This window comes from Myxocyprinus asiaticus, chromosome 5, assembly GCF_019703515.2.
Source record: "Myxocyprinus asiaticus isolate MX2 ecotype Aquarium Trade chromosome 5, UBuf_Myxa_2, whole genome shotgun sequence".
Classification (NCBI taxonomy): Eukaryota; Metazoa; Chordata; class Actinopteri; order Cypriniformes; family Catostomidae; genus Myxocyprinus; species Myxocyprinus asiaticus.
Window position 1 is genome coordinate 3,728,115 of NC_059348.1, and position 13,800 is coordinate 3,741,914.

Below are 13,800 nucleotides of genomic sequence, written 5' to 3' on the forward strand. Positions count from 1 at the left end.
AAAGACATCTGTAAGTGTACTCTGTGTACTGTTAGCAATATACTCATGTGTTCTCTGCGCTGTGACCGATATACTCGTATCTGTGAAGTGTTATAACAGATAATGTGTACAGTATGTGTTTTCTGTGCTGTGACCGATACATCTGTATGTGTTCTCTGTGCTGTAACCAAAATATCTGTATGTGATTTCAGTAATGCAGCCGATATACCCATATTTGTTCTCTTTGCTGTAACCGATATACCCGTATGTGTTCTCTGTTCTGTAACTGATATACCTGTATGTGTTTTGTTCTGTAACTGATATACCTGTATGTGTTCTCTGTACTGTAATTGAGCTTCATATTCTCTTTGCTGGTTCTTCAAACGGTCTTCTTTAGTCTTGATAAAGTTCTCATAATCACCGCGGTAACTCTCCAGACGCTGTGAGTGCAGGTGTATGATATCAGTTACCACAGCGTTCAGGAAGTTACGATCGTGAGACACCACGAGGATGGTGGACTGCCACGTCTAGAGCAAAGAAAGATAAAAACAGATCATAAAGTGGGGCTGTAACCACAGACTCATGTGATTTGTGAAATTTAAAATAAAGTAAACATTTACATATCAATATCAGACACACTCATAATATGTAGCATATGGCAGGGACTCACTTGTAAATAGTTCTCCAGCCAAAGAATGGCTCTGACGTCCAACATGTTTGTGGGCTCTAAAAAAATTAATATTAAATAATCACACAGTTTTAACATATTGAGTGTGTTTTAGTTATATAAAAGCATCTAATAAATGAATAAATGTGAATGTAAATGTTTTACTCACCATCTAGTAACAACAGATCAGGCCTGTAATATATTGTCAGAAACATAACATCAAGGGTTACTTTTATATTAGAAATAGTCTATTAAAAAAAAAAAAAAAAACTTCTGATGAGTTAACTAATTTACATATTAAATTATACAAATTTATAAATTTAGTTACAAAGAAAACTACATCAACATATCTAAAAAATTTATTTATAATAAACTCACCGTGCAAACAGGGCTCGTGCTAAAGCTAACCTCATCCTCCAACCTCCAGAAAACTCCCTAAAACAAACACAGCATACATCAATAACCACTGCAGCAATCATACCGTATGTATCATGACTGCAGAAGAAACTGGCTATTTTCACCAGCTCTGGGTGAAAGTCTACTACTTACTACTATCTTAGTGTAGTATAGTACACTACATATCAGACACTCTGCAATACTACATTTTTTTTATATAACGAAAGTATTGATGTAGCTTTAGCCATCTTCACTTAAACCATTTCTGAACTGATATGTACCATCATATACTGTATATCATGTAGCACTTTTTTCATTTTCTTTGACTAGGTCCTAATTTTAGTAACACCATCATGAAAGAGATGATTTATCATAGAGAAACAGAAGTTTAGCAGGTAACTAATATCATTGAAACTCTTTCATACTCACTTGGTTTCTTGCTGTTGCATTTTGGGTGAAAAACCTAAACCAGCCAGAATGACTGAAGCTCTGAAAGGGTGAACAGACATTTCATCAGACGGTGCTTAAAATGTCCGAACTTCACATCCTAAATAACAATATAACAATACAGGTGCAATATGTGTTGTAGCCTGTAACTCACCGCGCTGGTGCTTTGTCTGCTTCAATTTCTTCCAGTTTGGCATAAATTTCTGAAAGCCGAACACTTTCTAACCCGTCTGCACTGAAAGGCATGAAGAAGATTTTAATCACAACCTCAAATGATTTAGTCCAATCTAGAAATTAACCAAACAAATGTAAACCTAAACAAACATATTCAGTTATTTGCATTTACATGAGCAGTATTACTTGTCTGACAGACACATATCTGAAAAAGCCTTGTTGCTGATTCTTGGAAATTCTGATTCTTATTGGTTGACAAAATTTCCAAGGTATAGATTCACGTTTCTGTAATACAACGGAAGTGCCAGGATGGTCGACTAATCGACTAGTTCTTCAACAACTGACAAGTCGATTAGTGAGGTTGAATAGAGCAGTGGTGCTTTTACTGGGAGCAACTCTCATAAAAATGAGTGTTTTTGCATGTTGATGGCTTTCTGTGCTTAACGGTGACAAACAGTCTGCATTCTTAAAACCCTCTCTGAGAAGTTTTGTCACTTAAATTCTATGGGTTTAAGTCCTATAATGCACCACACTAGCGGAGTCAAAACAACTCGATTTGGCCAAGGGTGTCCCACTAGCCAACTATTTTGCTGAGATCTCGCTCTCTTCAGTCGGAGGTATGACACACTTGCCAATTAAGAATGGTAGAATGGTTGACAAACATACCAGTTCAGCAACTCTCTTTCTCTGATTCCGTCACGTCGAGCTCGCCGAAATAACAATAGGAGTACCGCGTAAGCATAAACATGTGTAAAAGAGTGATTAAGGTTGTGATTTATGGAGTAACTTTACCTTGTGAAAGTGTGTGATTGTGTATTTTTCCCTTTGAGGCTTGCCGTAGAAACACATGTTCATATGCAGCTTTCAGTGTGTAAATAAAATGTTCAATAAAAACAGACCGCTGTGCCTCCACTTTCTTGATTTCATTAGTCATTTTAGTGTAGTGTAAAAATGCAGGAAAAACGCTTGGAGGCAGAATCACTTTGGATTGCAATCAGCGTTTGTGATGATATGGAGTGCGATGAAAAGGTTCAGACCAGCTTGTTAGTTCTTTATTACAAGAAGTTGATTGGGCACTTGAAGGGAACATAAGAGCCCACCCCAGCGAGAGAACGATTTTTTCTGTCATGTTAGATCCTTTTTTCCTGTTGCTGTAACCATTAACTCAGCATGGAGTCCAGACGGTGAAGTGATTAATGACCTCCCGCTGGCAGACGCTAATGCACGCTTCGTCTCGCTCCACCTGGCCAGCAAATATGTAAATCACTGGAAAAATTGGCTAGTGTGGCACCGGTGCAAGTGAGGATTTGTATGCCGAGTATTGATGTTACATGCATTAGATAGTATATCACAGGGATCGGCAACCTTTTTGACAAAAAGTGACGCATTTAATTTTCCTTATTACAACCCTAATTCCGAAAAAGTTGTGACAGTAAGAAAAATGCTAATAAAAACAAAAAGGAGTGATTTGTAAATTATATTCACCCTTTGGTATATTGAAAACACTACAACTACACATTATATGATGTTTTTCCTTGTGAATTTCATTGTTTTTTGAAAATGTCCAGTAATTTCAAATCAGATGATTGCAACACGCTCCAAAAAAGTTGGGACAGTTGAGTGTTTACCACTGTGAAACATCACAATTTCTTCTAATAACACTAATTAAGCATTTGGGCACTGAAGACACAAGTTTGTTAAGGTTAGAAAGTGGAATTTTCCCCCAATCATCCATTATGTAGGTCTTTAGCTGCACAATTGTACGGGGTCTTCGTTGCCGTATTGTGTGCTTCATAATGTGCCATACATTCTCAATTGGAGACAGGTCAGGACTGCAGGCAGGCCAATCTAGCACCCACACTCTCTGCTTACACAGCCATACACTTGAAATCCAGTATGTGATTTCTGCTGGAAAATACAGGGACGTCCCTGGAAAAGACGGTGCTGAATGGCAGTATATGTTGCTCCAAAATTTGACTGCACTGACACACCCCTGGCCCATACAGACACTGGCTTTTGGACCTGATGCTGATAACAGCTTGGATGGTCCTTTTCCTCTTTGGCCCAGATAACAAGATGGCTTTGTTTTTCAAACAAAAATTGAAATGTGGACCCTTCAGACCAAAAAATACAGTTCCACTGTTCTACTTTCCATCTAAGATGAGACCGAGCCCTGAGAAGTCAGCAGCACTTCTGGACAGTGTTGATGTAGGGCTTCTGCTTTGCATAGTGCGAGTGGTGTTGACTAACAAAGGTTTACTGAAGTTATCCCAAGCTCATGATTATGATATCCATTACAGATGAATGATGTTTATTAAGACAGTGGCGTCTGAGGGATCAGAGATCACGCGCATTCAGAAATGGTTTTCGTCTTGCCCTTTACGCACCAAGATTTTACCAGATTCCTTGAATCTTTTAACTACATTGTGCAGTGTAGAGGGTGAAATGCCCAAAATCCTTCCAATTTGTCTTTGGGGAACATTGTTCCCAAAGTGCTGGATTATTTGCTCGAATGATCCTTGCTCTTGAAGGACTAGGCTGTTTTTGGAGGCTCCCTATATACTATGGCACGACTGCCTCACCTGTTTAACATCTCCTGTTTCACATCGCCTTGTTATTTTAACTCTTCAAATTGTTATTAGTCTTAATTGCCCGTCTCAACTTTTTTGGAGCATGTTGCAATCATATGATTTGAAATTACTATACATTTTCAAAAAACAATGAAATTCATAAGGAAAAACATCATATAATGTTGTAGTGCTTTCAATATAGCAAAGGGTGAATATAATTTACAAATCACTCCTTTTTGATTTTATTAGCATTTTTCATACTGTCCAAACTTTTTTGGAAATGGGGTTGTAATCACTGTGCCAACAAAATTGTGAGGTGATCATTATGTTGTCATCCGCTCAACTATGTAGCACAACTGATGCAAAGTGGAGGCGTTTACTTGTAATTCACCGAAAGTGAAGCGCTACCTGAATTGATCTGCGCCGCTTCCCAATATAAGTATTATATATATATATATATTATATACACTCACTGGCCACTTTATTAGGTACACCTCTACATCTGCTTATTCATGAGATTATCTAATCAGCCAATCGTGTGGCAGCTATGTAATGTAGAAAATCATGCAGATATGGGTCAGGAGCTTCAATTAATGTTCACATCAACCATCAGAATGAGGAAAAATGTGATTTCAGTTATTTAGACCGTGGCATGATTGTTGGTGCCAGACAGGCTGGTATGAGTATTTCTGTAACTGCTGTTCTCCTGGGACTTTCACGCTCAACAGTCTCTAGAGTGTAAAGAGTATTGCGTGAAAAACAAAAAACATCCAGCGAGCGGCAGTTCTGTGGGTGAAAATGGCTTGTTAATGACAGACGTCAGAGGAGAATGGCCAAACTGGTCCAAGTTGACAGGAAGGTGACAGTAACCCAAATAAACATGCGTTACAACAGTGCTATGTAGAAAAGCATTTCTGAATGTACAACACATCAAACATTGAGGCGGGTGGGCTACAGCGGCAGAAGACCCCTCCAGCCTCAGTTTCCCGTTTTTAGCTGATAGAAGTGGAACCCAATGTGGTCTTCTGCTGTTGTAGCCCATCCGCCTCACGGTTCGAAGTGTTGTGCAATTTGAGATGCTATTCTGCTCACTACAACTGTACAGAGTTATCTGAGTTACCTGAGTTACCGTAGCTTTTCTGTCAGCTCGAACCAGTCTGGCCATTCTCCGTTTACCTCTCTCATCAACAAGGCATTTTCGTCCACAGAACTGCCACTCATTGGTTGTTTTTAGTTTTTCGCACCATTCTCTATACTAGAGTTGGGGTACTCGATTTCGGACTCGAGTCCGAGTCACAAGTCCAATTTTAATGGACTTGGACTTATCACGGACTCACATGCATTTTTACTCTGACTTGACTCGGATACGATCCTTTTGGATTTTTTTTCGGAGTCTATGGTATTTATGATGAAACGAAAACAAACAAAGAAACAAAAAAATAGCGGAACATAGGGTGACCATACATCCTCTTTTCCCCAGACATGTTCATGACATTTTGGGATTTCAAAATTGCCTCTAAATGTCCGTGATTTGGCTTTGTCTTCATATTGATGTGCTCTCTACAGTTAGTACTATTATACATTCTGTGTACTTGATACTGCGCATCAGTTTTCACGTGTATATGTCCTTACTTGTGATTATTCTGGCTGAGAGCAGCAGCGCGAACTCTTTCAAATTACTTTTTTAGCTCTCTCGCCCACGTGCCCGTGCTGTATGTGTGTGCGGGAAAGAGATCGCCATTCGCCAGACTTGCTGCCGCTCTCATCCAGAAATATCAATAACATAAGTACACTTTAAAAAGTACATTCCCCAGCTCTGTAAATTATTAAATAGAACACGCTTTATCAGACTCACGCTTACTACGCAAAGTCATTTCTAACTGAAAATATTGACTATATCGAGATAAAATCAAATTTACTATTGTAGTATCAGGGACATTTAAACTAATATGATGGATGAAATAGACCATGATGGAAATTGTACAACTTAGTCCATCACATATTTGTAGCGCAACCTCTGTGTGTTACCTGTAAAGCTGGCACTTGCATTTCAATGGCAAAAATGAAGAACACAAATGAGGGGAGAATTCTCTATTCACCTGTTATCCATACTAAATATAATGTGAAAAGAAATGGCAGCCCAAGGTGAGTTTGTCAAAAATTTGATCTTGACTTTAGGGAAGTAGGCTACGCATGGACACATCAGGAGGACTGAAAAATCACATTTTGTCCCCCATTCTAATGATTGATATGAATATTAACTGAAGCCACTGACCCGTATCTGCATTATTGTATACATTACTCAGCTGCCAAGCGATTGGCTGATTAGATAATCGCATGAATAAGTAGGTGTACAGGTGCTCCTAATGAAGTGGTCGGTGAGTGTATAATGTTCAGTAGGTGACATACGTTCCATTGGTGATGTGTGCGTTGAGCAAGCGCTCTTCCTTCAGCAGTCCTTCTCTAACGCTGTCGCTCTCTAGAACGCTCTGTAAGGCCATCGTATCGTCTCCCGCCACTTCCTGTTCCACATGCAGGATAGAAATGTGCGAGGGGACGTGCAGACTCCGACTCGCCAGCATCTTCAACAGAGTGGTCTTCCCAAGTCCATTACGGCCAATGAGTCCGTAACGCCTGCCGCTCGATAGACACAGCTCAGCACCCTGCAGCAGACACCTGTGGAACCAAAACATCATCTGAATTAAAAACAGGTCACACGTAAGCATGTCGCGTTCATTAAATAATTGTCAGATTGCGATAATTTGATCCAACCGCTAATATTGTGCACTGAAATTCCAATGACATTTTACTATCCAAAAAAGGGAATTCTAAGCAAATATAGAAATGCCATGAACTGCACATTTTGTGTCCCATTTTCCAGTGTTATTGTATCATGTGAGTGCTCTCACATGATACAATAATGAACATCGACCATCCTAATGAGCAGGACCGTGGACCGTACCCAGAGCAGACGTCGTGTTTGTGCTTAGATTCAATTTAAGTATAATAAAGAGAAACTGCGCACTGGTTTATAGCATATTTGTTTTTCTTTGACTTTTTGTGCTTTGTCATGCAGTAATACACTGAGGTAATGATTGATGTACATCGACATGAAATCAGAAACTCTCCCCAAAAAATCAGAACACAAGGGGTCAAAAGAGAACCAGCTCTTCATGTGACAAGATCACACAAAGTGCATCTTAATACCTGGTGTAACGGCTTCAGTCGGGGACAAACGGTCATGCAGTCTGCACACCACCATGACCGTAAACAAAAGACTGAGAGTCGTGTAGTGTGCAATTGGCTTTAGTGATTTTACTGGTTAACGGGTGATCTTTAAAGGGCTGATCATCCGAATATGATAAGAAAACCAAGGTTCAATAAATAGTTAAAAGATTTTATTATTATAATCTGAATAAACAATTTCTTAGAAAGTAGAACCAGAACAGTCATTTCTAACTTGGAGGCTAACTTGTAACTTTTCTAATTGTTTGGATCTAAAATAATTCAGGTATCTTTTTAAATGAAAAAATGAAGGACAGAAACTAATAGGCAACACTTCACAATAATGTTCCATTCGTTAACATTAGTTAATGCATGAGGTATGAACTAACAATGAACAATATACTTTTTATAGCATTTATTAATCTTTAAGGTTAGTTACTAAAATAACAATTTCATCGTTAGTTTGTTACTTCATAGTTAACTAATATAAACAAATACAACTTTTGATTTAAAAAATGTTGAAATTAACATTAACCAAGATTAATGCTGTAAAAGTATTGTTCACTGTTAGTTCATGTTAACTAATGTTGTTAACAAATGGAACCAACATGAAATGTTTACTTGCTCCTTTTCTTTAAAAAAAAAAAAAAGCAAAAATCTGGAAGTGATTCGGGGCCAATCTGTAAACATTAAAATACTCACTTTTTCAAAGGTTTAGCCTCAATACGTAAACCATATGCATGTAAACATTATTTTAGTGTGATACAATCGCGTACTATCCTTTTCTATGTAAACTTACAGCCAATTTTACAACTTTGTTGCAATGACGATGTAATGTCAGCAAACACTAAAATTCTAAAACAACTTTACAGCTCAAATAATACATGAGTTTTGACAGAATTAATGTAAGAGATTTTATACAATTATAAGCTTCACATTTCTGCCTTTAAACCCTCAAAAATTGGCCACATTCACTTCCATTGTAAATGCCTCACTGTAACCTCAATTTTTGCTTTTTTTGAAGAAAAGAAGAAACGAGTTGAGATAAATTTTGTGGTAATCAACATTATGTCACAAGTGCTGTGGATTGAGCTGAACTTTTATTGAACCTGGAATATTCTTTAAGGATTAAATTACAGTAAGTTATTGCTATTTCTGAAGGCAAACAAAGCCAATTAGATATGACTATTGTTTCTATAATTACAAAATATACAAATTTTGAAAGTTTTACTTTCCCTCACTCCACTAATTTAATTAATAAAGGTGCGAAAAAATCAATTCCATGACAAACTGCAATTCTTGAAACAAACTATTTTAAAATCGTCTCCCTGATGAAAAATAATTGATTAAATTAAATGTATTTAAAATATTACACGTTACACTTAATATGCTAATACAATAACAGATACTGTAGATACACACTGGCGGCCAAAAGTTTGGAATAATGTACAGATTTTGCTGTTTTGCAAGGAAATTGGTCATTTAATTCACCAAAGTGGCATTCAACTGATCACAAAGTATAGTCAGGACATTACTGATGTAAAAAACAGCACCATCACGATTTGAAAAAAGTCATTTTTGATCAAATCTAGACAGGCCCCATTTCCAGCAGCCATCACTCCAACACCTTATCCTTGAGCAATCATGCTAAATTGCTAATTTGATACTAGAAAATCACTTGCCATTATATCAAACACTGCTGAAAGCTATTTGGTTCGTTAAATGAAGCTTAATATTGTGTTTGTTTTTGAGTTGCCACTTTATGCAATAGACTGGCATGTCTTAAGGTCAATATTAGGCCAAAAAGGGCAAAAAAGAAACAGCTTTCTCTAGAAATGTGTCAGTCAATCATTGTTTTGAGGAATGAAGGCTATACAATGCTTGAAATTGCCAAAAAACTGAAGATTTCATACAAAGGTGTGCACTACAGTCTTCAAAGACAAAGGACAACTGGCTCTAACAAGGACAGAAAGAGATGTGGAAGGCCAGATGTACAACTAAACAAGAGGATAAGTACATCAGAGTCTCTAGTTTGAGAAATAGATGCCTCACATGTCCTCAGCTGACAGCTTCATTGAATTCTACCCGCTCAACACCAGTTTCATGTACAACAGTAAAGAGAAGACTCAGGGGTGCAGGCCTTATGGGAAGAATTGCAAAGAAAAAGCCACTTTTGAAACAGAAAAACAAAAAGAAAAGGTTAGAGTGGGCAAAGAAACACAGACATTGGACGACAGATAATTGGAAAAGAGTGTTATGGATCTTAACCCCATTAAACTTTTGTGGGATCAGCTAGACTGTAAGGTGCGTGAGAAGTGCCGGACAAGACAGCCACATCTATGGCAAGTGCTACAGGAAGCGTGGGGTGAAATGTCACCCGAGTATCTGGACAAACTGACAACTAGAATGCCAACGATCTGCAAAGCTGTCATTGCTGCACGTGGAGGATTTTTTGATGAGAACTCTTTGAAGTAGTTTAAGAAGTTCTGAACATTGTTTTCAAATTGTAATAGTAATTTTCACGTTATTAATGTCCTGACTATACATTGTGATCAGTTGAATGCCACTTTGGTAATAAAAGTACCAATTTCTTTCCATAAGAGCAAAATCTGTACATTTTTCCAAACTTTTGGCCACCAGTGTATCATAACGCAAAACTCGCAAGTTGCAAAACTTAGAATCACAACACTTTGGGAGGCCTGGGTATCTCAGCGAGTATTGACGCTGACTACCACACCTGGAGTCGCGAGTTCGAATCCAGGGTGTGCTGACTGACTCCAGCCAGGTCTCCTAAGCAACCAAATTGGCCCGTCACATGGGGTAACCTCCTCGTGGTCGCGATTAGGGGTTCTCGCTCTCAATGGGGTGCGTGGTAAGTTGTGCATGGATCGTGGAGAGTAGCATGAGCCTCCACATGCTGTGAGTCTCCACGGTGTCATGCACAGCGAGCCACGTGATAAGATGCGCGGATTGACGTCTCAGAAGCAGAGGCAACTGAGACTTGTCCTCCGCCACCCGGATTGAGGTGAGTAACCGCGCCACCACGAGGACCTACTAAGTAGTGGGAATTGGGCATTCCATATTGGGAGAAAATGGGATAAATTACCAAAAAAAATTAATAAACAAAAAGAATCAAAACACTTCCCCAATAAAATCCCAATAGATATCGAATCGGCAACTAAATATCGTTGTATATCGAATCTGTGGTAATTCCCTGCACTAAAAAGTAAATGAACTATATTAAAAATACAATAATATTTAGTACAGAGCAAAATACTGTAGTTAATACACTGAGTTTTTATAGAAATTCCATGGTAAATTTATGTAAGGGTAGTGATGTATGGATTAAAAAGTTCTGTCCATTGATAGTTGGTCCGAGTAGCGCTGTTTCATTCCCCTGTGGGAGCGTTTGTCATTTGTTTCTCAAACACAACACAAAAGGGGCAGTGCACAAACAGAGAGCTGGCCAACTCTGTAGACACACCAGTACCTATTTAGTCAAAGACTCGAGCCCTGCTTTGTGTCAGTTTTAATACATTATGAGGTGTCACAGTACCGCATTTATTTAATATTTTAAAGTCAAAGGTAGCAAACTTTGAAAATACAGCTTAACGCTATCTGAAGCTATCTCTCAGATAGTAATCTTTTACTCACCTCTCCCCGAAAGACACATCAAAATTCTCAATGCGAACGTCATAACTGCGATTCTTCCCAGATGAGTCGACGCGAGTGTCTTTCTTACTGCTTGCCTGACTGGCCGAAGCTTCTTCCAAAACCCTTCAAATACATCAACAATCAGATCAGACCAGATATCGTGACACGATTTTATCATCCAGTTACAGTGTGTCAGCACTCACAGTGGAGATGTTGTTTTCTGTGAGTCTTTCTCATTTCTGCGCTCATGTTTGGCTTTCAGTTTGGCTTCAGCTTTCTCCAGTTTCTTGGCATTCACAGTCTATAATAAAAAATGAAAAGAAGGCATTAATAAACATAACTTCTAAAATTATAGGGCAGAAATAAGATCACAAAAGCCCTATTTAGATGGGAATAGTTTTCCAGAAAATGTCTGTAATGTAATTTTTACTGCGGACTTCTGTAATGTTTACAGCTGATTCGCACAGGATAAGCGATCTCTGTAAATATCACAGAGGCGGGTGTGTCTAGTGCATAACTGACCTGTTAGAAAATGTATACTGTACTGATTAATTATGCAGGAAATATTAAACATGATATAGGCCTACTGTATCTGAGATTGATTATAATAAGTAATTGATTGGAATATCTGGCTAAATCCAACAGAAATCGTGACATTAATGTGCCAAATCCAACATTACACTCTTCAGTTAAAACTGAAGACATTCACATTAAATTATTTTTACATCCGGAATCATGTGGTAGCAGTGCAGTGCATAAAATCATACAGATATGGGTCAGGAGCTTCAGTTAAGGTTAACATCAACCAACAGAATGGGGGAAAAATGTGATCTCATTGATTTTGATCATGATTGGCATGATTGTTTTACCATCATTTCAATTTGCACGGGATTAAAATTACCAGGGGTTATTTTTACAGGGTGTTTTTAGTAGGTAAAACAAGCTGTAATTTGACAGTCGCAGGAACGCACACTGTGTAAAAAGTCGCACTGGATAAAAATGACTGAGAAGCTCTGGTAATTATTACATTAGCCAATGTCCCCATTTAAAACTAATCTCGTCGTTATATTATTGGCTAAAGAAGATCTTTCAACAAGTCCATGTCTTCGGGCCTGGGTAGCTCAGCAAGTATTGACGCTGACTACCACCCCTAGATTCGCAAGTTCGAATCCAGGGCGTGCTGAGTGACTCCAGCCAGGTCTCCTAAGCAACCAAATTGGCCCGGTTGCTAGGGAGGGTAGAGTCATATGGGGTAACCTCCACGTGGTCACAATTAGGGGTTCTCGCTCTCAATGGGGCGCGTGGTAAGTTGTGTGTGGATCTTGGAGAGTAGCATGAGCCTCCACATGCTGTGAGTCTCCGTGGTGTCATGAACAACGAGCCACGTGATAAGATGCGTGGATTGACGTCTCAGAAGCGGAGGCAACTAAGACTTGTCCTCCGCCACCCGGATTGCCACTCGGATTGAGTAACCGCGCCACCATGAGGACCTACTAAGTAGTGGGAATTGGGCATTCCATATTAAATAAATACTGTAAAAAATTAAATTATATTTTATCCAGCTTATGGGGTTTTTTGAGTCACAGATTCTACAAAATGTGAATTATTCTGCATCTACATAAAAAGAAGAAAACAAGTTAGACCAACAATATTCCCCCAAATGTTGTCCCAACAAGCCAAACAGAGATGTCAGCACGAACAATTTCATCTTGAACAATGTTGCTGATTTGCGAGTTCCCAGCATGCATTGCAACATGATTAAATTATGCGGTTAGTAGGTCTGTCGTGATTATTAAATATCGTGGTTATTTGATCCAGCTGTGATTATTGTGCACTTTAAATTCCAATCACATTTTACTGTCCAAAAAAGGGAATGAACAGCGTATTTGAGTCTCATTCAACTGAACTCCGACCGTATTATTGAGCTGCACAGTGGACGGCAGCTCTAGAAGTGCATATGAAGATTAACCACTTCTGAACCAGGCTTGACGCGCTGTGATGCACGCGCCGTCTGAGGAGGTTCGCGACAAACTCCCGCAAAAATATAAACGAGGATTTAAGTGAATGCGAAGCGATCCGGTTTCACTTTAATTCAACAATTTGCAATTCAAAAAGCGTTAATGACACGTAGTGACAGAGGAGCCCTGTGTCACGCCCGCTTACTCTATTTCTAAGGAGTTCATATAATGAAGTAACACAGAATCTCAAAGGTCTTCATTTCATGTTAACTTGTCACAACGTCCTAAAAATGTGGCGTTGGGCCTAGGTAGCTCAGTGGTAAAATACGCTGGCTACCACCCTTGGAGTTCGCTAGCTCGCTAGTTCGAATCCCAGGGTGTGCTGAGTGACTCCAGCCAGGTCTCCTAAGCAACCAAATTGGCCCGGTTGCTAGGGAGGGTAGAGTCACATGGGGTAAACTCTTCGTGGTTGCTATAACCGTGGGGCGTTCTCGGTGGGGCGCGTGGTGAGTTGAGCGTGGTTGCCATGGTGGATGGCGTGAAGCCTCCACACGCACCATGTCTCCGTGGCAACGCACTCAACAAGCCACGTGATAAGATGCACGGGTTGATGGTCTCAGATGCGGAGGCAACTGGGATTCGTCCTCTGCCACCCAGACTGAGGGGAATCACTACGCGACCACGAGGACTTAAAAGCTAATTGGGAATTGGGCATTCCAAATTGGGAGAA

The 13,800-nt window shown here is 39.2% G+C and overlaps 1 protein-coding gene across 1 annotated transcript in view; it reads right to left on the reverse strand.

Annotated features, from left to right (window-relative positions):
• The window catches only part of abcf3 (ATP-binding cassette, sub-family F (GCN20), member 3), a 34,406-nt gene that overhangs the window by 16,065 nt on the left and 4,541 nt on the right, over positions 1–13,800 (reverse strand). The window contains exons 5-13 of the mRNA XM_051697535.1: positions 11,316–11,413; positions 11,113–11,235; positions 6,643–6,909; positions 1,644–1,724; positions 1,472–1,531; positions 1,025–1,081; positions 816–838; positions 650–705; positions 306–506 (exon numbers count right to left, since the gene is read on the reverse strand). Of these exons, the coding sequence (XP_051553495.1) occupies positions 306–506; positions 650–705; positions 816–838; positions 1,025–1,081; positions 1,472–1,531; positions 1,644–1,724; positions 6,643–6,909; positions 11,113–11,235; positions 11,316–11,413 (966 nt within the window). The remainder of the gene's footprint in view (positions 1–305; positions 507–649; positions 706–815; positions 839–1,024; positions 1,082–1,471; positions 1,532–1,643; positions 1,725–6,642; positions 6,910–11,112; positions 11,236–11,315; positions 11,414–13,800) is intronic.